This window comes from Accipiter gentilis, chromosome 31 (genome assembly GCF_929443795.1).
Source record: "Accipiter gentilis chromosome 31, bAccGen1.1, whole genome shotgun sequence".
Classification (NCBI taxonomy): domain Eukaryota; kingdom Metazoa; phylum Chordata; class Aves; order Accipitriformes; family Accipitridae; genus Astur; species Astur gentilis.
Genome location: NC_064910.1, coordinates 4,706,304 through 4,732,098, shown reverse-complemented (window position 1 = coordinate 4,732,098; position 25,795 = coordinate 4,706,304). Strand labels below are relative to the sequence as shown.

The following is a 25,795-nucleotide window of genomic DNA, read 5'->3' as shown; positions in this document are numbered from 1 at the left end:
ACTGAAGTGTATGCATTTTTTTATTCCTGTTAGCAATCCCATTGCACATGCTAAAAGGTTGGATATAAGTTTGTTAAACACTGCATATAAGCCATTGCCTTGCACAGAAAATAGAACGAGTATTGCCACTAGTTTCTGACCGTAGCTGTCCTTAAACACCAGCAGCGCTCTGCTCTGATGCCTTCGTCAGGAGCCGGGCCGTTAAAAACACCTATCCCTGGGAAAGTTCACTCAGCTAATTCACCTGGATATCGCTTTCTAGTTTCTCTATTGGTATGGCTTGCAAGCGCTCACTAAAAGCCTTTAAAGACCTTACCTGATACTTTCTCTGGCTTGCTGAGCAAGTTCAGGATATTAGTTCAGTCTAAATGCCAAGTTGAAAGAACTGACCTTCACATTGTTTCATCCTGGCCTTTCTGCATCAATCTTTACGCTCTTTCTGAAGAAAATTTGTAACTGTGATTGGCAATCTGGCCTTTTATTAATTGCACGCTACTCGTGGGAGCCTTTTCTTTTTGCGTGGGGTTTTTTTCACGATTCAGTAGTGAAAAAGCTCCTCTGCCCTTCTCATGCTTCCGTGCCTCAGGATGGTCAAGGCTCAGTAGGCGCTTAGTCATGTCAGCCTGGCACATTTTGAATTTTCTCAATATAAAACTAAATGGATTTGCTTTGAGCTCCATTGCTTGCTGAGTAAGTTCAGGATGTTAATTCAGTCTAAATGTCAAGTTAAAAGAAATACGATTCCAGCCTGCTGAATCATCTTGTTAACTCAGTATTCTTTTTACTTTGACCTTTCCTTAGGGAGGTGCACGTATTGCTCGATTAGTTTCGGTCTTTCCAGAAGAATGGTGGAATTTTACAAGACTACATCATCCTTTTGTCTCTGAGGTGATAAAATTCACACTGGACAGGCTTCATACTGACTCTGACTATATCCATCCCTACTTACTGATTGCATTCTGAAGGATTCTTCTGTCACAAAACTCTTAAATGAAAGGGTTGCACAAAAGAGAGCTGAATTTGCAATATCCATATTTAATAAATACTGACTGGAAGGGGCCTGGGCTGATTAGTGAATCATTGCTAGAGTAGTTTGTATATTGGTACTAACTGTTCCAGGCATGTGTTGGACCCTTTGAAATTGGAATTGGAAGGAAATCTAGAGAATTATTTAAAATACCTGTGTTGGTTTTCCAGGATGTAATTGTCAAAACCAGCATATCTAGAGCAAAATTAGGCTGTAAAAGAATATTATACTAGTGCCAACCTCTTCTCTGGAAGATAAGGGACGTGTTTTGCTATTGGGAGTACTATTAATTTGCAGACTGAGAAAGTGAAACACGGATCTGATCACTTGCCACGTGCAGGGACGCAGAATCTCCATCCTCAGCGTGTGACAACCCCAGTCGTTCTGTTACAGCCCCCTTTAGCAGATGTGAAACCAAACAGTTATTATAGTAAATATCCATGGAGATCATCAGCTGGGAAATGAGTTGATTAGAAAAGCAAGGGACGATGGCCAACGATGATTGTCTAAAGCGGAGAACTTGGGAATGAGGGGAACGAATAGCTTTGGCAATGGTGTCACAGATCAAAGTGGGGTGATCAACACCGGCCGTGGTGCTGCTGGAGGAGAAGAACAGAGTTTGCAAGGTCTGCGAGGGCTGTAGGTGCTAACAGCACCCACGGTGCGGGTATTTGTGCAGAGAAAAGTAACTGTAGCATATATCACACATATACGTACCTATGTGATGAAGGGCTCTCAGTTTTCACTCTTCAAAGAGATCGTGGAGTCAGTTTGAGTAATTTCATGAAAAATTCAGTTCTCTGGTCAGGAAAATCAAAAGAATAAACAACATGGTGGAAAGTAGTAGGAAAGGGATGCAGAGAAGTATCCCCAACGTTGTTATATCATTGTATAAGCTTGAATCTTGCAAGGAATTTTGGTCATCTATTTGAAAAGGATACAGGAGAAACAGAAAAGGCACAAAAAAGGATAAGAAGTGCAACCAGAGATACAGAAGTAGCTTTCAAGGAGAGATTAAACAGTGAGAGAAACATCCTCAGAAACCACCGTTCAAACATTATCATCTTTCAGTTGTGGTGCTACATTTCAGAGTAGTTCTTCGTTTTGACTCATTCTCCTTCATTCTGGTGCTTGTAACATAGTCGTACACATAAAGAGGAATTTCTAGGAAATACAAGAAGAAAAGGTTGCTCATTAAGCTAAAATAGCTGCTGTGAAAAACTAGAGGGGTTTATGAGCTGTGGTACACTGATAATCCTGCTAGACAGGCTGTATGTCAAACTCTGCCATACAAGTAAATAAAGGCTTTGCCATGTACATAGATATTTGGTGTTAAGATTCACTAATCTCACTCACCTTCCAGGTTAAATAATAATTAACCAGTATTTATAATTTGCTGTATTTGTGATTCTAAACATAATCACTTCAGTTAAGCTGTCTTCAGTTTCTGAAAGGTAACCTGGAAAAGAAAACAAAGCTCAAGAAGCTCTGTTTCTTTCTTTATTTTGAAAATTTACTTTTTTTTTTCCTCACTTCATATTCATGGCATTGGATACCAAGTCCTGTATGAAATCCTTTAGTCTTGGCATTTTCTATGACTAACTGGAAAATTACAACACTGCTAAGTAGCAATGTGATTCCAGATTAAATATAATGGAAAACAGTATTTATTTGCTCAAACTTACTATTTATTTTATAATTGGTTCTTTGTGACCAAGCCTAGTTATTAAAATTTTTAGGAGAAGAGATTTGTCTGTGAAGGATTTAATGCACTGACCCTTTCATCTCAGCAGAGAAAATTCATTCCAAAATGAATTTAGACAACTGATTAGGAAAATGGCAGAATTGTGGCTTAGCATTTCCTTTATCTTTAAAGTAAAACCTCTGATTAATTTTTCAGACCTTTTAAATAAAAAAATCGACAAGCAAGAAGGCTACAGACTCATATTGCTGCATTGCTTCTTTTTCAGTATGCCCTTTGTAGAGGAAAAGGATAACAGGCATAGCTGCTGTTGAGGAACTGATCACTGAGCTGGCCAGTCACTTAATCACTGAGAATAACAAATTGGGACCAAAAAGAAATAATTTTTTGGAAAGAAAAGCCTAGGAAGAGACACTCAGCTTCTTCAAGCTGAAACTTCAGACTCCAAGACTATAATATGATCCAAGCTGGGAAGCACCCTGGCCCCTATACAGTCCCACTGAATTCCCTGTGTATATAGATACTGTTTCAGAAGCGGGGCATCAGCTCTGAATTTCCACCTATACCTCCATAAGCGAGTCCTTCTTTCCCCTTCTCCTTCCCCTTCCTTCATTCCCCTTCCCTTTTACTTTTCCTTTCCCTTTTTTCCTCCTTCCCCCCTCCTCCCCCTCTATTTTCCCCTCCTCTGCCATCCTCCCCTCTCCTTCTCCCTCCTTCTCTTTCCTGTTCACGTTAGTGTCAGTCAACAAAAAGCTGGCTGATAACAATTGTTTTCATCTAATTTCGTACACACGTTAAGGCAGAGCTACCTGATCGTGTTTGCTGACTGAATCATTCTAATGGCGCTATATCTTTAACCCCTATTATTTTAGCTTCCTCCTGAACCAAACCTGCAGCTGTATGAACTGACACCTTCTTAGATACAGTCAGTGGTCTCACCAGCAGAAGACCAGTTTGTTATCTGCTAAACTGCCGTTTCACTCTTACAGGATTTTAACCAACACACCGAAATATTAAAATATGCTAAAGAATAGCTGTCATCTAGTTTTAATTCATAAAAGTCTGCTACTGCACCCTTATGTCTGTTCCCTCAGGGTATGTGAGAATGCGTGGCAAATAGCTTAAATGAACCATTACATTGTGGTAGCAATTTTTCTGCTTGGATACAAAATTTGGAATCCGTATTGATTGTTTTCAGTTGCCATCAATACTGTGTTATTCTCCTCGTTCCCCTATAACCCACAAATTTGTGCTACCTGCAGATATCATTTATAAAAGTGCTACCTTTTGTACAGCAGCAGAGTAATAACAATATAGTAGCGCACTTGCTATCCTCCTCCCCCTCCACAATCTAGAAACAAATTTGAGGGAAAACCAATGTTATTTAGAACTAAAGTTCCAATAACAGCTATCTTATATCCCAGTCATCTTCTAAGAGGATGCTTTAGTCTTTTTCTTAGTGAAATTGTTTCTTTGCCATAATAATGCTAATTTACAAGCTCAGAGCACTTGGAGCTGTCAAGATTCAAAAGAATGAGTAGTATCAAAGCCAATATAACGCGATGGGCTATTGGTGGTTTTCACTGTTTTCTTCCAAAGTGAGTATGCCTTTCAGAAACAAGTCGTCTCCTACGTTTTACTTTACATATGATTACAGTTCACAGATAAAATTGAAATGGAGTTTGCCAACTAACCAATTTTTGCAAAGTTGCACATTTTACTTTTAACGTATAATACATTTCTCTTCCTTAGCAACACCGTAATTCAGCATCAGTATTCTTTACAATTGTGCTGCTGCACTATGTATCGCGGTCTTTCTGCAGCGAAAAGACAAGGATTTATCTAAGTGTGGTGAAGTTAACACAGCTCATCACTTTTACAAATGCTTGGCTCCCTCTTAGAAATGCCAGTAGGTCTCTAGCTGGGCTATTAGTGCTATAAAACTGCCACTTCTTCCCTAAGTGATGCTGGTGTCTCTATAGAAATCACTGACCTGCCTTAAAGCAAGCTTGGTGAACTTTGTTTCAGTGAAGACCGGTGGTGGCCTGTTGCAAAGTCAGCTGCAAATATTCTGTGGGTACCCCCTTCTCGGATGAATGCTCTGTGCTATCGGCAATTTTAACAATTACTTGGCACTTATAGGCTTAGTAGCTGCCTAACCTCATGTTCGAGGGAGTTACACAAAAATACCTTTGAGAGGACAAATGCCTTTCAGAAATCTGTTTTCGTCTGTCCTCTTCATACGTGTCCACAAGATGAAATAATTGTGGCTATTGCCTTCAGAGAAGGATTAATTTATTTCCTTGATGTCAATAACATACACGTAAAAAATGTAATCCTAGGAACAACTAAGTATATATAGATGGTGAAATAAATAATGAAGTCAGGAGTGCCTCTTCAGCATAAAGTGACATATGTAATGTCTGTTAGTCTTGAATACAAGTAGATCGTGGAAAGGGATTCATCTTAAAGATCCAGAAAAATCTTAGACACCAATAACTGAAGTGTTCATAATCTCTAGCTTAATTTTTTTCATACAAACGTAGTAAGGCAAAGGCTGCAATGGGACGGTTGTTCTCTGTGCTGAATTCTGTATGCAGCTTCCCTGGTCTTCCCCCTGGAGCACATGGGTGCCCCACCAGTGGTCCATCACCCTGATATTCCACAGTGACTATGGCAGAAGCTATCTGGGAAGCGTGTGAAAACTGGCCCGTTTCTGCATCTCATTCCCCTCCGGTTCCCCAACATCCACTAACATATTTCTTTGGTCTGATACTTCTTGCATTTTTATTGCAAATTGATCTAGGTTCTCTAATATGTCTGCTACAAAGAATTTACAGGATCTTCCCAACATCTTCGGCAGAGAAGACTGATGCAAGGAATTCATGACGCTTCTGTCCCAGAGCCTTCTCAGCCCTGAGTACATCTTTTATTATTGATCATCGCATGATCCCACCAGTTTTCTATCTGGCTTCCTGTTTTTCTCATATTCATAGAACTTCTTAATGCTTAGGCTGTTCACATGGTTTTTAAAAAGAGAGCTGGAGATGATATCCACTCATGACAAGAAAGAGCAATCTTACCAGTTATGGAAAATGATGATTTATAAGAGAAGACCATCTTTGCTCTCCAGCAGTCTGAGCATTTACTGCAGAAATGTCAGCCAGGGAGTTTTGTTTCCCAAAGAGAACCTGGACATTTTCAACTACCTCCTTTTTATAGATACCCTATTAAGTCATTGTTGGGCCACACCAAAGAGGAGGTAGGGGTGGGGTTTTTTTCCTTTTTGAAGTTTGTTCTTTCTCTCACTACTCTAAAAAAGGTTTCTGTCCCCTTGCAGTTGAATGTTCTGGGTCAGAACTGCCAACATGGGTTGGTCAAAATGAACTGTACTCATTTTCGCTTTGACAGGTAACCTGGTCTAGTGGATAGAAGGGAAAGGATAGTTGTGATGTAACTCAAGTTCTTGATACATGATATGCTCTTAGCAACTAGGGAAATACTGTCTTAAAGGAGTCCCTGTAAGGTGCCCATTTCATGGAGCTCTGTCAAGTGCTTTCAGCATTTTCATTACCAATTTGGACGATGGAGTAGGACTTTATGTCTAAAACTGTCAGGGAACATCAGGATTGGTCAAGGCAAGTGCAGAGGTTTGCTTAGATGGGAGAAATCATACAGGATGGATAAACACAGGTTGGGAATCAGTACAGTCAGAAGGATCCAGTTTGAGTAGCGAGTCACAAACAATATGTGGGTTTGGGAACACGGGACCTCTGCAAACAGAATAGACCTTCTGGTTGGACAGGTAAGCAGAGGTGTGGAACACACGACCTCGGGCGTGCTCTGTTCTGTGTGCTGGTTTTGTTAAACCAAGGTACGTAAATATTGAGAACAGACACGTGAACAGTTTTCAAATGTAAAAACACCGCTACTAAAGAAAACCAGCTGTGACTAATTGTGCTTGCACGCCCTTACACTAACGGAAGGACAAAAGGAAACAATTTCTAGAAATGAAGGGTTTCATTTCTAGATGCTACTGCAAGGTTTGTAAGGATCTAAGTATTGAAATCATGGAGCAGGTTATTCAGGGATATGAAATACCTTTCTGTTAGACAGTGACGGGCTGCTCGAGGAGTACTTGTCCTGCATTTAGGGCGTACTGGGGAAGGGGGGGTGATGGACACCGCCAAATCTCTTATGAACCCTTCCAGCCTTCTGGCTGTGTGATTTTAAATGCATTAAAATTCATGGCATTCCCAACATTTATTTGCAAAGATTGTAAAACAAATTCATCAAGGTAACAGGAAATTTGAAGTACTAGAGTAGTTTATGGCCATATGAAAATTAAATGGTAGAAAAAGCAGAGAAATTCAGTCCTTTGCCTCTGCCAGCTGCTATTTATTTTAATGTGCATCTGACAAAATAAAATAAACTTTCAGAATGCCAGATTTGTGACTATGTAACAACAGCTATAACCCAAAATTTTGCAGAAAGAGCTGACTGTCTCACGTTTGGCATTTGTTTTCCATTAGTTAGACTTTATGAGATATTTATTATGCTTTGTCATGCATATTTCAGTGAGAAAACAGGTATTTCCTTTTCTTTTCAAATAATATATCCCACTGCAGAAAGTAGACAAAGGACAAAATGTGGCTTAATCTGGAGTTGAAAAAACATGTCCACTGGTAAAAATAGAATTCAGAGACATTTTACTAAACCCCCCCCCACATCTATGTGTTTTGTCATGCTCCTTTGCTCTATTTTGTAATGATGTTTCTGACTGCAGGGAAGGCAGCTAGATGGCTCCACTTTAAGTCATGATTCGGTGTAAAACTGAAAAAAAGCAAAATATGGCATTTATATCCCCCTTCACCCATATGTATCTATAACTTACAAGTTATTATGCATCATTTTTTCCACAGACTCCATCAGACAGGATACATGGGGTAGAAATTGAAAGTCTTTCAGCAAGCCCATCCTTTTAAGTTGAAAGCATTTGGAAAACTAGAATGTTTTGACCCATACAAGAAAGCATCTTATTTTTGTTGATCTTGTTCATAATCCTAACAAGGAATAGTCTTTAAAATCCAGCTCCCCATCTTTTCTGTATTTCGTAGGAGCCGTAGTCTGGTTTTATCCATGTCGTACTGTATATCACAAGCTTATGGTAAATGCTGGATCTCGCATGTCTCCAAATCAACTGGGCATGGGTGGACGCTGGTCATTGCTTTTAGATTTAGCACTCCAGGACTTGTTTCTCCGATCCCTTTCTTTCCATGCCCTATTGCTGCCCTCCATCTGCCTTATGTTATATCTGGCACCTTCAAAATCCTTCCCATCATTTAAACCTGTTTTTTTCTGGTGGCGTCTTGTCCCTTTTGGGGGTAGCGTGTCTTAAAAATCTTGTAAAAGCTGTTGAAGTTTATGGATCTCTGCAAATAGTGACGCTTGCCTTTCTGAAGGCCTGGGGATCATGAGTACTGCAGGCTTGGAGAAGTCACTCCCACCCACAATTTCCTACGTTTTGTTTTCATGTGGGGTGACGGCCGGCTGCCCACGGTGAATGGGATTTTCTTCTCTTAGTGAAGGTTTCTGGCAGTGTGTGTTTATTCAGACTGCGAGGGTTAACAGGCTCGCTACCTTCCCTTTTTGGTGGGCCCTGATGGGAAGAAGAACGCTGCTTCATGGAGGTGACCCTCAAAGTAGTGTTAGAGGGACAGGCAGAGCAGATGTTCCCAGACTAAAGCCATGATCGTTCTCCTACAAGGGTGCAAGTGCCATTAGGAAAAGCAGCATTAGGAAGGCAGAGCCTGTAGCACCAGACTAGGAAAACGTCTATGGAGGAATCACTAGAAGAGGCCACATAATACACACTTTCTCCATGTCTAATCACGTATTCTTTCCTTACCTATTCCCTGATCTGTTCCTCACAGTTTTTTATTTGATCTTCCCCTTGGAGCATCAAATCTTTGGTCTAATATTATGAAATCCCAATTCCAGCATCAGTTTTTTATTTTGAGGGGACAGAAATTAAACTTTTAACTAGAAAAAGGAATAGTTTGTTGCTTTTTTAAATAACTCTATGTATTCTAGGTAGATCTAAGAATCAGCCAAAGTACCTCGTACTCTGGTTATTTGGAGTAGACACTGACAGTACGGCTTCTGAACTCAGAAGGCAGGAACACTTAGTAGTTTATTGAACAGGGGTTTTTCATAAAACAGATTGGGTTTACTTGTATAGGAGCCTCTTAATGAATAATAACTCAAGAACTGAAAACTACTTTTCCATATTTGTTATACCTGTACCATCTTTATTAACAATAAACAGGTTTGGGGCCATCTCTATTCATGCAATTCTGCCATACCTATATCCAATATAGCATCAGCTTGTGCAAACTGACCTGATGGAGAGAAATATTTGTAATGTACTATATAACCCTAACTCTCTTAAAAAACAAGTGCCTCCTCACCGTGCTGTCCGTGTGCTTGCAGCTTAGGTACGCCTGGCAGGCGGTGGGACTGTTTTGTATTCACGTGCACACCATGTTCTGGAAACCCTGCCCTCCTCACCCATCTAATGGGTAGGAGGTTTGGGGAGAGGTTTACAAAGTATTTAGTATGGGCTTCAGTCTTGTTTAGTTCTGGATTATTTTGTGTTTAATCACAAGCACAAATTGCTGCGCAGTCAAAGACTGCCTTACAGGGTAATGTATTGAACTCATAAAATTGCAACAGTTTGGTTCTGCTTATCTTGCCTTTTTAGTAATCTAAAACAAATATGAAACTTTACGGCAGTTTAAGTTTCCTAACTGGAAGTCTTAAAATGATACATAATTTATAGAGGACTGTCTGTAATACACAAGCTACTGAAAAGGAATTTCTCTTCATTTTCCGTGAGCTAAGATAAATGTTTATAAACACCCAGGCTGGATACAACTCACTAAACCAATTTCCCCTTGCTTACCCTCTCTGGCATATCAGAGTGAGGGCTAGAGAGACCTAACTTCTTCAGGTGGAATGCAATCCTGGGTACACAATCTCCCAAGGAAAAAAAAAAATACGTACACCTGAGCATCAGTCTTACTGCTTAAATGTAATTCATCTGACTTAGCAGTTTACATAAATTTCTCCCTCCTACTTGTCATTCTGTGTTGAAAAAAGGACGATGTGCTGTAGAGTGAGATTAAAATTCAGGATGGTGTCGAGGCTCCTGCTGAGAGGAGGATTGGAGACTTCCAGACTTTGCAGGGTTGGGTTTGTTTTTGTTTGGTTTGGGTTTTACTGAATACACCTGTGCTATGGTAAGTGTATAATAATGTGAGGGAAAGGGTCTGCCGTGAGTATGGAGAATGTTTTCAGGCCAGTTTCAGCATAATTGCTCTATTTTTAAAGATGCCAGTGAGAGGAGAGCTTTGAAACCACTTTGGATTTATATTCTATGCCAGGTCTACAGAATTTGACAGGCAGATCCAAGCACTTATATTAGGCTTATTTAAATATAAATAGCTACATGTCAAAGGCATACCCACATGTCCTTAATGATGCCTTACAATATCTTATATGTCAGGAGAAATTTTCAGGGGGTCGGAGGGGATCCTTCAGTAAAGCGTGGGAAAGCTTGACCTCTTCCCAGGAAAAGGGGTAATTGTGGTTAGGTGCTGAAAGACTGCTGATGCCTGAGAGATTTTAGCACCTAATTTCACTGCAAGGAGAGCAGCTACCGATCCAAAGGAACACAAAGCTCTAGTTCCCACTCACATGTGCTAGCCTGGTGAAAAGTAGTGTTAAATGTGAGTGAGAGCTTTATACGCACATCTAAAAATGGATCTAGGGGAATACCCAAGCTCCATTTTTAAGGAAAGCATTATCCTGGCATCTTTTAATTTTTTTTTTTTAAATTCATACCCCAGATTCAGAGGAAGTATTAGTATTTAGTGTAGAAAAGGTTGTTGTTAATCTAATTCAAGAGGTGAAGAGGGCAGCGAGTCATACTTGCATCACAGATTTTTCTCCAACCTTGGATGACTCCTGTGTAAGATTTTTCACACAATTAAGGACATATGTATGTGTGTGTGTATTATATAATGTGTAGTGTGTGTGTATATATCATGTATAGTGTATGTATACATATATATAGCATGTATAGTATGTGGTGTGTACACAGTTTTTCAATATATACATATATATATATTCATACATACACTGCCTTTTTCAGTGAGAAGGGAGAGGTCACAAACCAAACCGCAAATACACCTGAAGGGTGGGGAGAAGGTTCTAACGTGTTCTGATTCCAGCTGAATAAGTTTTCCATCTTTGCTCTGACTCATATTTATTGTCCTCCCCAATTACAACACACAGGCTGTTATTTCCTGCTTTAGCTGTATAAGTGTTCCAGTCTTTTGAAGCATTATTTTTTTGTCACCTTTGTTTGAAAACGCTTTTCCTTTAGATGCGGGCCAATGTGCGCTCCATTTCCTATGTAGATGGTAGCATTTTATTGCTTAGCATCAAGAAGTAACTTTGAAACCTGGAAAGAAATTTTACACCTGTCAGTTCATCGCTTTTTGAAGCGTTCAACCATATTAGTGATTTTGCAGATATACATTCTGTGTGGTGCTGTCTCTGGAAGAAAGTACACGGAAACCAAGAAGGAATTAATGCCTGATATTTCCCCCTTCTGCTCCAGAAATTCTTCAATGCAAAATATGCTGAAGTCAGCTTTAAAAAACAGAAATGTGTTTTCATTTTTCCTTTCCTTTAATTTCAGCTGGGCTGTTAGGTCAGTCAAAGCCATTGCAAAAGTTATTAAAACAAAAAAACCAACCCAAACCCAGAAGTTAGTTGTTGGAAAAGTAAATCTGTTAAAGCTATAATTTGTTGGCAAGTTTTTTAAAAAGAGGAGTCTTAAACTAAGTCACTGGCTTGATTTTCTGAAAGTGATCTCAGCACCTTCCACCTTTATATTAGCAAGTTGTGTTGCTAAGCAGCAACATATGGAGTAATATTCTTGCGCATTATCTTTACAGAACTAGCTGCATTTTCATTCTATTATTGGAGAGTATCCTTCAGACCTTCAGTTTTTCCCTCCCCAAGGTGGAATTCCTCAGTTTCGCACTCACAGATGAACCCGGTATTATGTGCTATTCTCAGTCTTGACTTGGTTCAGCAGCTACTGAATCTCCTTCAGGAAACCGTGTTGTATTTGCTGACAAAACATCCCTTTTATCACCTAATTCTGGTTTAATTCAACTGTGCAACAAAATCTGCTGATTTGTGAAATACCTACTCCCAATAAAAGCAGCCTACGCTCTTGTTGATAGGTCTTGCCATGAAAGTCCTGTAACCATGGGATAGATAAATCTGGACACCAACAAGCTTAGCTAGTTCCCCAGAACCTGCCCAGTGTTGGTCTTGTGCCAAGTCTCCAATTTTACTCCTGTCCCCCTGAAAAAACACATAATTTTCTCTTTTTTAATGCTTGTTTTGGTGATGTTATCACTTTCTGGACACATACTAGTGTAAAATCCCAGGTTTACTGGGTAGTATGCAGTGGGAATAGGAGTAGCTGCCTCTCTGTCCCCTTCCTGCTCTTTTCTGGGTGAGATTCAGTTTGCATAACCTTAGTCACCAAGAGATTAGGCCAAATTAGTCTTCTAGGCTTCTTCTGCAGTCAAAAGGAGGACAGAGGATCTGCTCAAGTCTTGTAGTTCTTGCTGCCAGGTGCCCGACAGTGGCAGTCTGGATGCTCAGCACCAGGTGAGAAAGGATTCTGGCTTTCTGGCCACCAGAATATGTACCAAAACCTCCTTCTTCCCTGAAAAAGGTGCAGATAGACCTTCTTCCAGGTAACTGTAGCACTACCTATGGCCTGGGACCAACTTTCAGCTACTTTGAAAGAAAGGACCAGAAAAAAATAGTATTTGCTATCAGAGAAGACCCATCAACGTTCAGTTCTTCCAGGGGTCTCAACTTTTGATGCTAACCTCTATATAGGGGCCTTTGCACCTTTCACAATCCCCAGAGCGAGAGCCAGCTTTAGTCAATGGTTTTTCAGGTCAAAACAGGAGTCTTCCTTTATCAAGGAGGACTCATCCCCTTTGTAGTGCATGCTGGAAGCCGTGTAGTGAATCCGGCTTTAAAACTTTGAAGTTTCTTTATCATCCATAGGATATAATCTGGTTTTAGGCTAATTCAGGCCAACATGTTTTTTCTGAGCCCGTTGACAGGGCTGTCATTTGGTGGGAGTCAAGGCCAGTTATAACATGCTCACTAGAACTGGACTTAGACAAGCAATCAAATACAAGCAAGTAATACAGTTTGTGATTGCTATCAGTTTGGGAAAATTAGACCTGATGGCTTCAAGGGAATGGCTTACTATCTATTACAGTCTCCCAAACTGTCTAGGGAATTTGTAAAATAGGCTAAGTCATGTTAGACACAAGAAATTCCAACCACCTTAATATTTTATAGCAGACAGTTTCTTTTGCTCATCTTTTTGATAGAAAATTAATTAGAATTTAAATAACTTTGGGCATAACATTTGATGCTTCTTGCATCCCTGGGTTTTTTCAACTAACTGTATCTTCCAGATAGCAAACACACTTCACTGCCCTTTCAGTTTCCATTTTCCACATATCTTATTTTCTGCGCATCTTTGATTTGTTTCAGGCAGGTAAGTGCCATAGAAGTGTCACTGCCAATATCAGAGATAGCAGCTCTCTGCAGTCCCACAATTACTGAAGGACATACATACGAATAACATTTTTGGGAAGTGCGTATCAACATATACAATATATCTGCTTAAATGAGCTGCCAGGGCTGGTGGCTCTTCAGTGTTACGGTGACTCTATTTCACCTCGGAAGCACTTTTTTTTTCTGTAACTGGCATAGGTTTTAACAGTTCCCAACTGCTTTACTTGCTGCTGTCGTACCTTTGGCCCATTCAATGAGTTGGTCCCGTTGCATGAGTTGTTGTTTGGCGTGGGGTCCTTACGGCGTGCCGGGGGCAGACCGCTTCTCCTGGCCCTCTACCTCCCATCCCAGAAAGAGCAGCCCCAGCTGCTGGAGGCAGTCCGTCCGTCTGTCGGTCCCAGCTGCTGTAGAGGTAGGCACGCTTTGCCCGTCCTCCAGGTTGGTGCGATGCAAGACCTCCCGTGTCGGCGTTAGCCCAGCGCTGAGCCCAGGGCACGGGCTGGCTCGCGGGCAAGCTGAGCTCGTTACTCACGGCCGAGGGCGGTGAGCGCTCAGCTTTTGCACTGGAATGGGTTTGTGTCCTGCCAACTCTGTGCGTGAGAAGCCCACGGTCATGTTTTTGTAGCCGTTGTCCTTGCTGGGTACGTCTGTGGCTATAGAGACAAAAGAGATAGCCACCACTTGGGGAAGGTAATGAGTATCTAATGGACTTCTCTTTCTAAAACCAAACTGTTAATGCAAACCAACTGATAGCTGTGTGTAGTACACCTTTAATTCTTTTGTGCACGCGGATGCTAGAAAATCCACAGCGAGGAAAGAAGGTCGGGATAAAACATGAGTTGTATATGATGGAAGTGACACCGTGAGCTGCTTGTTTAGTGCATGGGAATGTGTTCACTGTGTAAGTCAAATTGCTGCTAAAAGCCCTTTAGCTAGTGCGGTGAAAGAATTCCTGCAACTAAGAGGATTATAGTGTTCCTTAAGTCCACAATAGCACTTCACTGATATAAGCAGCAGTAGCAGTTATGCTTCAAGGGCAGTGTACAAAGCCATAAGTTTTGTATTTAAAGCATAGCTTCCCTTCACCTTCAGGCATTGACTATTCCCATTTCAATAACAAAAATTCCCAGTAAAGCCAGACTTCAGCTGATAAAATATCCTTCCTATGGACTTCAATTCCTAAACTAATAGTGACATTAATATAATTAACTATAAAGCCCCTTGTGTGATTTTATGGCTTCCTCCTCCTGTATTTCTTGCTGTTAACTCATTATGTGGCCCCAACTGAGCAAAGTGCTCATGTGCATGCTTAAATCTCAGTTCAGTCAGTGAACATATAAGTGTAAATGCTTTGTAGAGTCAGGGCCCACTGGACTCTAAAATGACCTGAAGCAAATGTTTCTGTTTAGTCCCTTTTTCCAGAGACACTATAGATCTCTTCAGTGTTCACTCTTGTTTTGAACTTAGCCACCAAAATGCTGATAAAGAAGGCATTTATCTTTAAGTCAGTGAGCCCTCTTTTTCCATGATTGTCTATCTTAAGCAACAAACAAAGTATTTCATCTATCTTAGTATTAATCAATAAACTATCAGTTCTGAGGTAGCCCACACTGAAAAGTAGATTACTTGGAGCTTCCATTTCCTACAGCTTTTTAGAGCTTTTCATGCTTTGGAGTGAATTTTTTTGGCTTTTTTCCTTGTTTTTGCTTGAGAATAGAATCCATAGAGATGGGAGAGGAGAAAGCTCATCATAACTGACATTTGAATCACTGCTTAGTTTGAGACACTCCTGGGTTTGGTAGAGGGTTATTCATACCCATAAATGAATTTCTAATTTTCTTTTGTTAGCAACATAACAAAGAAGACTGTCTTACTTGAGTGGTTCATGAAGGAAGAAGAATGATCTTTTTACAGCTTTTTCCTCTACTGCAGCTTTTGCGTTAAAAGGTCTAGCTCCCTTCTGTTCATTTCAAGAAGCTGTAGTAGACTAAATGCTCAAAGATTGGCAGACTTCCCTCAGATAGTTATGAATATTTCATTTGTCTCTGGTTTTGGTAGTACTGTTGAGTACATGATCATGTCAAAACAAGCACTTATATATGACACTTAAAGTGGCTGGCAACAAACACCGCTGTTCATAAATAGCCTTCTCTTTACTGTGCAGTTCTGAAGCAGTGAAGAAAACATGGTTATTTGAGTGTAAAATGCACAAAGCCAGATCCAGGAATAATGCATCAGCAGTGATAAAAAAAAGCACTTTGCACCCTGTTTCCATATTGCTTGTTTAGACTAGGTAAAGGACAATTACAGCATCTGCTATTTGGATGCACAGAATATAATAACTGATATTATTTTCCATCTTAATAAATAGTTGGAGAAAGAGAAACTGACTTGAAGGACAAAATGTATAAACAGCCCCCTGGTATTTAAGATGCTATGACGTTCATGTCCCCTACTTGAAGTGGCTCTGGATGCTGGATTCTTACTGTAGTCTCTCCATCTAGTGGTTAGATGGATGGGTTGCCATATATTCCCCGTATATGTTCAGAGCATATATGTTCTGAACATCTTTCAAGATGTTCACAGCTGAAAATGGCTGGGAGCTGTTAAAATATGAAGGAAATGCTTTAGGAGAGAAAGCACACAGCTACATTAGGTGAGGAGGGGACACTAGGGTAAATGCAAAAAAAGAAACCACAGGGGAATTCAGTGAAAACCATCAGGTTATATCTTCATCACTGAAGCTTCCCCTTCTTAATAGCTAATCTGAGCTCAAGTACCTTGTGTTATATATATAAAAAGAAATGAGCTTGCCCATGGGTGATGGGCGTATGCACAGTCGTACATGTTAGTGCCTTACAGGGCTGACCTGGACATGTCTCTCCGGCACTACGGGCCTCGCGGTTACCTGCAAGATTCAGCAGCACAGCCTCTGTGTACAACCATCCCTCAGGTCTTTCCAGGCGCTTGTACCTTCTTCTGAGCAGATGAAGTGGCACCAGCGCTCCCTTGGCCCACCAGCTTGTGGCCAGCTAAATCCAGAGGGAGCTGAACAGGGGCTGCAGTAGGTGAAAGTTTTGGCTGTGGAGCACAGGATATTAAATATTAAATCTAGCAGTATATGCCTCACAGGAGGCAGGGAGCTGCTGTCCTTTTTCGTCTGGGCTGGAAAGCTCTGACGTTTTAGCCTGAAAAAAGCCCATGGGCTCAGCTGTGGTTGCCACCTGGCTCCCTCCAGCAACAGGCTGACTGGACCAGTTGACTTGGCCAGTGGGGAGGTCCAGACTGACCCCTGCATGCCTAAATTGGGTAACTGGAACCTGTTACCCTAAAATAATTTCATATGGTCCATAGCCGTATCATTATTCTTTCCCATATCATCGTACAACAGCGTTCATGTGTTTGGAAGGTGCTGGCTACTCTCCTGCAAGAGAAAGGACAGACCCATCCTCTTTTCTCTTTAAGGAAAGGACAGACCCGATCTCTTTTCTCTTTAAGGAAGGACAGACCCGATCTCTTTAGAGGAAGCCAAGCTTCTTCTAGGTCGTGGCTTTTCCCCAGGTCCCACACATTTGCCTGCATCCAGCCTGAGGCTGTTCTCTGAGGTTCCTGGCGTGGCAGATATTTGGGGTCCTTTTCTTGAATCTCCAACCTCACAAGCTCCAGCTACAGCAAAAGCCGTTTGCATCCCTTTTTACTAACCACCTCCATTTTCTTATTGTAAGCTCATCTTTTAATTGTTTTATGACCCCTCCAGGCTTTGACCTGTTGAAATTTTCCATGCTCTGCCCAGACCTCCCCAGTTTCTTCTTTTCCCATGCACTGCAGCCCATCACTTGGTGAGTGATCTATCTGCTACATCTTGTCAGCCAAAAGGCAAAGGGTTGCAGCTTTTGAGGTCAACCAAGCAATGTGTGACTCGGGCCCCTTTTGAGGACGCTTCCACCACTGCCATCATCCTCACCGAATACTGCCATGGCTTCTTCCACGCTCTGTGCCCTGGCACATCTACTGTACCTACTCAGCACACTGCCATAGTCATCTAACTAGCAGTGTCTTGCACGTCAGATTGAGTGGAGAAGGGATTATTGGGTGAGTACGCGAGATGGAGCTTGGCCGAAGGGCAAATCCAGACGAGAGCTAATTGTGCCAGTCTGATGCTCAGTGCCTAAGATTAGACAAGCTCGCCTGTTGCTGCCTTGGGCTGAGTTTGGAAAAACCAAACCACTTCTGCTAATTCCCAGGAAGAAAGTAAGGGAGACACACCATTTTCTCATTAAAATAACCTCAATGCCCACGCCCTTAACCCTCTTCTTTTCTTTAAATATAGTGTTTTCCCTACATTTAGGCTACTGAATTTGGCAGGAGATGACCTTTGTCCCAGAGAAAACAGCTGAGTGTACGGCAAAGAGGTGTTTTCCAGCCACCCTAAATAAATACCTTTTGATCCCAATGGGTCAGTATTTCTTGTGCCATTTTAAAGATGTGGTTTAGATCTTCTGTGTATTTTAAATGTATATTATATATATCCTACATGTTCACATTTAGATTGGGCTTTACAAGTTTGGCTATTCTAGAACATTATTTGAATCTATTTTTTCTCAGCACCATCTGGTGCTCTTCTATCAGCTGGCTGTGCAGACACTAGGCGTTTCTGGGAGGCACTTCCATTTGACTACTGAAAATATGGTGTAACAATTGCGTTAAATTGTCCAGTAGTTTTAAAATAATTTTAATGTTAAATTGCCTACTGCTTTTTCATCTGCAGAACTGTAATCTTTCTGTAGGTTACATCAACTTGAGCTATATTTCGCTGGAGGCCTTCCAACACCAATAAATAGAGAATTTTTAAAGGTAACACCTTCTAAAGGTAGGCTGCAAGGCTGCAAAGCTGCAAAGGCAATGAAACCAAGAGTGTGTAGGTAAATACAGTACATGGTTTCAAAAACAAAACTCTGGGAGCACTTCTTATAGAGTAGTCTAACGCTTCTTGAAATCCTCTGGCATTTCTTGCATTGGTAACGTATCCCAGAACGTACCAGGGCGATACCACAACCACGCCGAGACTCAGCTGCTTGCCTTCACCGCTATCAAAACAGCCACGTTAGGGCTGAAGTGGCTTGGAGAGACAGAAGGAGCACAACAAACACGATCACACAAGTCAGCCGTTTCCCAAGACGTGGCACAAGGCTAGGGGAACGACAGTCCCGCAACCAGCCCGGCAGCGCGCTCGGAGGCATCAAGCGATACGAATCTTCCACCACCCCTTCAGTTGTGCAAGCACGACTCCAGCATCTCACGTGTCCTGCAATTTACTGGTGCCCAGAACACCAAAAAAAAGTGAGATAACTGACACCGAGGAAGCAGATGAGTTACTTTAGCATAAAACAGTTAACAGATACAGCAACTCGGGACATCAAATAAAAATCGAGAGAAGCATCAAGTACATTTGGGGTTCATGGCAAGGGATGCTTGGAGGTCATTTGTTCTTTGGACTCATCTTACCATCCTTGTCCCCTCTGAAAAGCTGGGACATCCAGGTCACCTGGGCTTTAGAACCATTAAGGAAGGATGTATTTTATGATCCTTCCTCACTTCTGGTCCATTGCTTGCATTTCTTACTGCAATTCTGTACTTTCAATCTCCTCTCTGCAATAGAAATAGGAATAGAAATGTACTTCTGGAAAAAAAAAGTACTTCCAAAAAACCCCTAAAGTTCTAATTTGCTCATTCCCAGGATCTGGACTGTAAGTAAATCATATAATAGAATTATAAAATGAGGCACATAAAACCCAAAACAATTGGCTACATTGGTGTAAACATGAAGTGAAAGACTCTGTGAGCATTACAGCTAACTAAGTTTGCTTTCCAATAGGTTTGTCTCATGACAAATGAGTTTTTAAACTCAATTATAGAAGCCTGCAGCAGAAGGTCACCCTTAATAGATACTGGGGACACATTAAGAATGTCCTATTTCAGGGACAGCTGTGATCAGAGCTTTCTCTTTTTTAATTATCAGAAGAGAAAAATGGGAGGAAAAAAATACAAACAAAATCAAAAAGAAACCTAAAGTAGAGTGGATTCTCTGGTGTATAATTTGAGTTCATTTCACATTGCATTTTTCTTCTTAATGGGAACATTAATAAGGAACCTTCTGCTCTAGTGACACGTGAAGAACTCTATGTCAAAGACCTCTGTCCACCTAATAAGTTTCAAAACCTCAATCGAATTTACAAGGAAGATATTGGGACCAGCGGACAGATTATTAACATACTGGCACAGACACAATGACAATGCAGGCTTCCCTTCCTAAGGAAACAAGCTAAAGGTGTGAAAATAGAAGGATATATACCAAAACCACACCCAGAATCACTTCACTTTTACACACATTTCTTTCCCTTATTTATGATCGATACTTTATCTGCGCAGAGGGTAAACTCTTGCAAACTCTTCAAGACAGAGATATTATCTAAACACAGAGGGAAAATGTGCTGACTGATGCCTCTGCTTTTATTGCAGATCTTTAGCTGTGGATGCCATGGCTAGCTGGGGTTCAGTTAATATTAAACTTGTAACATAGCTCCAGCTAACATGGGATCCTGGATTCTTCAGTCAGAGAAAATTCCCATTAGTCATGAAAAATTTAGTTCAAATAAGCAATACAGGATTGGACCATTATCTATTATTAATCCTTTTTTCAAGCTAAAGTAATTATGAGATAAACAAGTCCTGTTCTTGAAAAAAAAAAAAAAAAGAATAGTCCCCTGTGCTTTCAGAAAGGATGGATTTTATTTTGTAATTGCCTTTTTGCAGAAAATCATTAAAAGACTAGACAGGAAAAATACCTGTTATTTTTCAGCAGACTAAGTTTGTGTGTGTTTTATTTACTTTGAATGAGAACATTTCTACTGCAACTCCAGATAGAACCGACTACTCTAGAAGGCTAGAATCATAATTAACTAAAACCAAACAGTGTCACCATATTATTTTGCCTTCCGTGTGTACTTACACAGTTACTATATATGTTTTTAACTCGCAGTCCGACACATAAACACATATGTTATGCAAAAGCACCCACACCACAAAGAGGTAGGTAAAGCTCTGACTATTTCCACTGCATTAGCATGTGCAAGTTGTGCGCCAGGCAACGGGGGATGACGTTTGACTCGGGTGATTAGTGGCTTCCACCTTTAACCGTGTTTTATTCCTTTACAGACTTGTGCACATCAGTGTTCTGCATCAGCTCAAACCCATTCATTTCAAACTTTTTTTTGTTAGTTAAAGTTTGGATGCATTGAATTCCAAGGAGCTGCCGTTTTGCTTATTTATGTTTGTAGCTTTACAGGGGCTTAGTTCCCTTGGGTGCAGTTTACTCTCAAGTACCGCATTCGGGAGGCAAAAAGACCTTAAAGTGGACATAAATTACATTTGGTTCAGTCGATAGAGTTTAAACATTTGAATACTTCTAGAAATTCTGCTGGCACATCTGGGTTTGCTAAAAACATTCTGGAGGGAATCTGAGGAATTAAGCATAACCTCAGGAGACCAGTGTGCTGAGGCTCCATCTAGAGTCAGTGGAGAGAGACTGGCTCCAAAATTAGCCCCCTTGCAGAATTTGCTTTTCTTTGTTGGCTGCAAAGATGCTTAGGGAGACCAGCCTTGCTTTTCCAGAGTTAATCTCCCTGAATGTTTCCTAAGAACTTTTTCATAATCCTTATAAAATGAGGCTGAGCGCCCAAACCTGATCTATACCCCACCCAATCTTGTGCTGACTTCCATGGGCTTTGGATCAAATTTAATGGCCACCTCACAGAGCTACTGCATGGGAAGCTTGCTTTTAAATAATGCTTGTGCATAGCACCGCATGTGCCTTCTGTGTAGGGAATGAAGCTTTTTCCTCACAATTATCACCAATGTGCTCAGCAGTACAAACTCACTGGAGAAGCATTCTGTAGCTGTCCGCAGAAAAATACATTCACGCCAAAGCTTAAAAATAAAAATTGGCTGTTATTTTAATGTTTAACCTCCATCTTAGAGCTGTAGACTCCAAAAAGGCATGATGCTTCAGTCCAGAGCATGCCAAAGGAGAGCACGTTTTGAAGCACAGTCTATAAATACTTCCACGGCAGAGCTGGATTTGCCCACAGACTGTAACTAACGGTAAATGCATGACAGCAAGATGGGCCCTTGCGCCACCACTTTGAAACTCATCATTTAACTCTGTGTTCCTATTTACCCAGTGCTACCCCATTTCCCCCAAAAACCCCAACACAACAGCTGAACGATGTCAGTATTTGGCACGCTTTTCTAAGAGCACAAAAACCTGCTTTCGATGCTTATCAGGAGTGAGGCTCTTTTATCAAAATGGTGAACTACCTGGAAGAAATAGTCTAGAAAGGATGAATCCTACCACTTAAAACTTCATCACGTGTTGTTTGCAAGGCTTCTCTAGTGTCCCACGCCGAGTGTGACCATTGCCAACACTACCCCAAGGCCAGCTGAGGCTTTATCCAGCCAAGCCTTGCAAACATCCAAGGACAGAGGTCCTAAGCACAGTCCTAGCATTGCTCTGCTGTTTCCACATCCCTAACAGAAAATGCTTCTTTTAGTTCACTTTGTGCTTTGTAATGTTTCTCCATCTCAGGCAAGTCCTGCGTGCTGGAATAACTTGAGTGAAAACATTGTACAATTATACAAAATGCCATACCTGAAAAGCAACTGGAGATGACCTACCAGCTATTAAGGACGAGATGCTAACTTTGTCTCCTTTCTGCTTTTGCTCCAACCTCCGCTGGGACTCTGGTTTATGCTGGCATGCAGCATGATGTCTGCTAGTGCCTGGTGGAGACAATGAAAGTCTTCCCACTGCATTGGCTCACTTTTGGGTTTGCATTTGTTTTGCTTCTGGAACTACAATGTTGATTACCGTTGCTGATCCAAGACCAATAGTCGCAGGTTGTTAAAGCAATCGATCCAACAGCTCAGCTTCTTAAATTCTATCTTTTGTCACCTTCCCCTAGGTTGGAAAAATCCACAAGAACGCTGCCCGCAAAAGAGAATACCGCGTACTGTTCATGGTGATCACTACAGTTATCTGTTATCTCTTGTGTTGGATTCCCTATGGAGTTATAGCACTACTTGCAACATTTGGTAAGCCAGGTGTGGTGACTCCAGTTGCAAGCGTCATACCTTCCATCCTAGCAAAAAGCAGCACTGTTTGCAATCCTATTATCTACATACTTATGAATAAGCAGGTAAGACATATATTATTTGTCAACTGTGTTTTCTTCAGGGTCTGTCAGGCATTCTTGACCGCTGTGACTACCAGTCCTATAGATGTGTCTTTACAAGAAGGACATTCAAGGCTTGTCCAAACAATATTACTGGAGTCTTGGGGTGGAAGTGTTTGCAGTCAACAATATATTGCTAGACAGAAAGAACAGATAAACATTTGCTTATTGAAATTGCTTGTGTTCTTCTGAGGGCACACTGGGTGTTAATTTGTATGCTGCAGAGTCAGTTGCCAAAGGTATTGGCATCTATTTACAACAAGAATACTCAAACATTTTTTTTTTGGGGGGGGGGGGGGGGAGGAGAAAAGAGAGACAAGAAGAGGAAGGGATTTCATGAGCTTGGAAACAGTATAAAGGATGAGAGCATTTGCAAATACCAGTTTCAGGACAGATCCCCTTGAAAACAAGTGGTCATTGCAATTACAGTTTTTGTGGACTTCTACTTCTTTCCTGTTAAATTCCCAGTTCACCTACATGCCAAAACAAATAATGAATTTTGTCTCCAATTTCTTTCTTCATTATGTTCATTACACTATTATTAAGCAAATAAACCCTCCTTATCCTTTCTTGTTCAGTGTATGCTGGAGCCTACCCTTAGTATTTATCAACACCAGCATTATATTATTATGGAGCCTAGACAAGGGAAAAGTTGAATGTAACAGCCAAATATATTCCAGTTTTGCCACAGCCTGAGATCATTCTTGGTCTGGTTCATCTAACCTAAAGTTCTTAAACAAGGAATTAATTTACTCCTGGAATTTGAGGGAAAGATCTCAGGCAAGCTATGAAATCAGAAGGAAAAAGTACTATTGCCTTCCCCAAGACCAGGACTTCATTTCCAAAGTCTAGTTTCAGCTGACGTTGAAGAAGATAGCGAGCTCCATTTGAAAAGAGCTAATGCTGAAGCAAGACAATAACTTTTTCTCCTTCCCCTTACCTGTTGCATTTCTTATGGAAACTTCTCAAGAGCAGCATCTGTCCTGCTGCTTTATTCTCTGAGCACTTTGACTGAGGTCCTTGACTTCCATCAGATCATCTGACTGTGCTGTGATCGCTGGAGCAGGCTATAACAGTGATCGCAAGCACGTTTTGGTATTGTCTTTACACATGGAGCACATCCCAAAACAGCAAGGGTATGGAAGCTGGGGGAAAGATATGGGTCCTAAAACACACGAACTCAGTACAGAGCCTTGGGTGCCTCCCTATATCTCGAAAACAGAATCACAAGCACAATTACCTGTGCTGACAACCTGGCATCCACAGATATACACACAATTAAGTCTGGTTTTGTATTCTCAAAGTGCTCCAAGCAGTTCTTGAGAACTGCGTATTCTGCAGCATCAAAGGCTTGGGAGACAGTCACACTGCTGTGGGGGTGCTGAGGCAAAAAGCAAAGGCTCACTGTTGGGAAAAATTTGATTAGCAGGAATAAAACCAGGGTGCTTGCACATCGCAGGAACGTAGCAAGCTGCCTAAAATCACTCTTTCCTTGCAGTAGCTGTCTCTTTCAGCTACAAAGGGAATACTTCTGGATGCTTATCTTGTTTCTCAGGATGGGGTTTACTTTTGATCCAGTTTGTCATCTCTTACAGGAAAGATCAGTGTGGGATGGTCTGGCTACAAGGGGAAGATCCGCTAGGACAGTTTTGAGGCGAGACAGGCTGTTTCTTAGAAGCAGGAATTGCAAGGGCTGTGCAAGAATTCAGGAGCACCATGGCAGAGAACTGGAAACAGTTTCTTAAAAATCATTCCTTAGTCTCCAGCTCCATGCGAGACCGATGTGTTAGATTTCTCTCTTTGAACACCGAGAATGTTTCATTCGTTTCCCACTGCCTACTGTTCCACAGCTGCCACCGCTTAACAAAAAAATGCAAGGGGCAAAGTCAAATGGGTCTTGGAGGGTGGATAGTCGGTTGCCAGCTGGAAGTTGGTGTATGGGTTGGGGCTTTTTCGTAGTTAGCTTTCTTATTGTTGCAAGAATCAAGACAAAAATCACTCCTGAAAAGGAGCTCGGTCAGATTTCAGGTAAATACTTTTCACTGTATTAAAACCAAAATAATAGCTACTGCCTAGCATTAAACTGCAGCTCTCATCTGCTGTGCCACTGTGTATTAGCAGTAAAATTAATTGTTTTTATCTGACACCGAGGACTGAGCTTCACTCAGAAAGGGTAAGACACATCCCTCCATCTGTTCCCAATCCTTTCAGAACAGGAACAATAGTAACACCCTCAGCCGATGCGTCACCGTCACCGGTGTTCACGGCACCTCAGCTACTCTGTAGTTGTTCTCATTCTTTTTTTGTAAATTTAACACCTCAGGAAAAGCTGTCTTCTTCCCCGCACTCAGCTTTCTGGGGCTTTGTGCTTAGCTGAGAATTGTCACAGGAGGCTGGTGCCTCCCAACACAGAAATTCTCTGGCCTGCATTTTTCACGGTCCTCTCTTTTCAGATGCCACAGTAGGCTATTTACTCCTGCATCTTACAAACACACTGAGAACCTATGGCTTAATTTTTAGTTCTTCCTGCGTAAGCTAACTTTTTTGCTTTGGGATACGCCCTGAAGATTGCAAAATGCCATTGGTTGACTGCAGCTGTCGTGTTAGCTTCCAGCTGTCACAAATCAATGTGGAATATCATGGAACCGTCAGCCTCTGAGCCTTAAAACTCATCCTGCAGAGCACACCTTCAAATTCGCTCTCAAGCAGGCCCTGGCTCATTTTCATGGTCCAGGAACCCCAGAGAAGATGTTTTGACTTTGCCGTTGCCTTCTGCAATGACCTGAGGCAATAAAACACTGAGGAAAACGGGGAATTTCTTTCCAGCCGCAGGGAGTCCCTCAGGTGGGATGGCATGGGACATGCTGCTCTCCCTCTTCCTCTGCTCTCCATCTTCCTCTGGGAGAAGAGAGATGCACTGTTTAAGCTGGACCGTTCCTGGGCTGGTAACATCACGCCAGGCAGACATTAAGCTTCGCTGACAAAGCTGTAAAGCACTAAACTGCCTGAGACCAAGTGATGTTTGGGGGGAAGCTGGAAGAGACAGTAGAGGAGACTCCGTTTTCCCGCTATGGATGGCTCTTT

At 41.4% G+C, this 25,795-nt stretch overlaps 1 protein-coding gene across 4 annotated transcripts in view; it reads left to right on the top strand.

Moving 5' to 3' along the window:
- LOC126052968 (opsin-3-like) overlaps positions 1-25,795 on the top strand; it is a 93,600-nt gene that overhangs the window by 44,977 nt on the left and 22,828 nt on the right. For all 4 annotated transcript variants that reach the window (XM_049834364.1, XM_049834363.1, XM_049834368.1 and 1 more), the window contains exon 4: positions 22,442-22,675. In XM_049834364.1, coding sequence (XP_049690321.1) covers positions 22,442-22,675 — 234 coding nt within the window. The remainder of the gene's footprint in view (positions 1-22,441; positions 22,676-25,795) is intronic.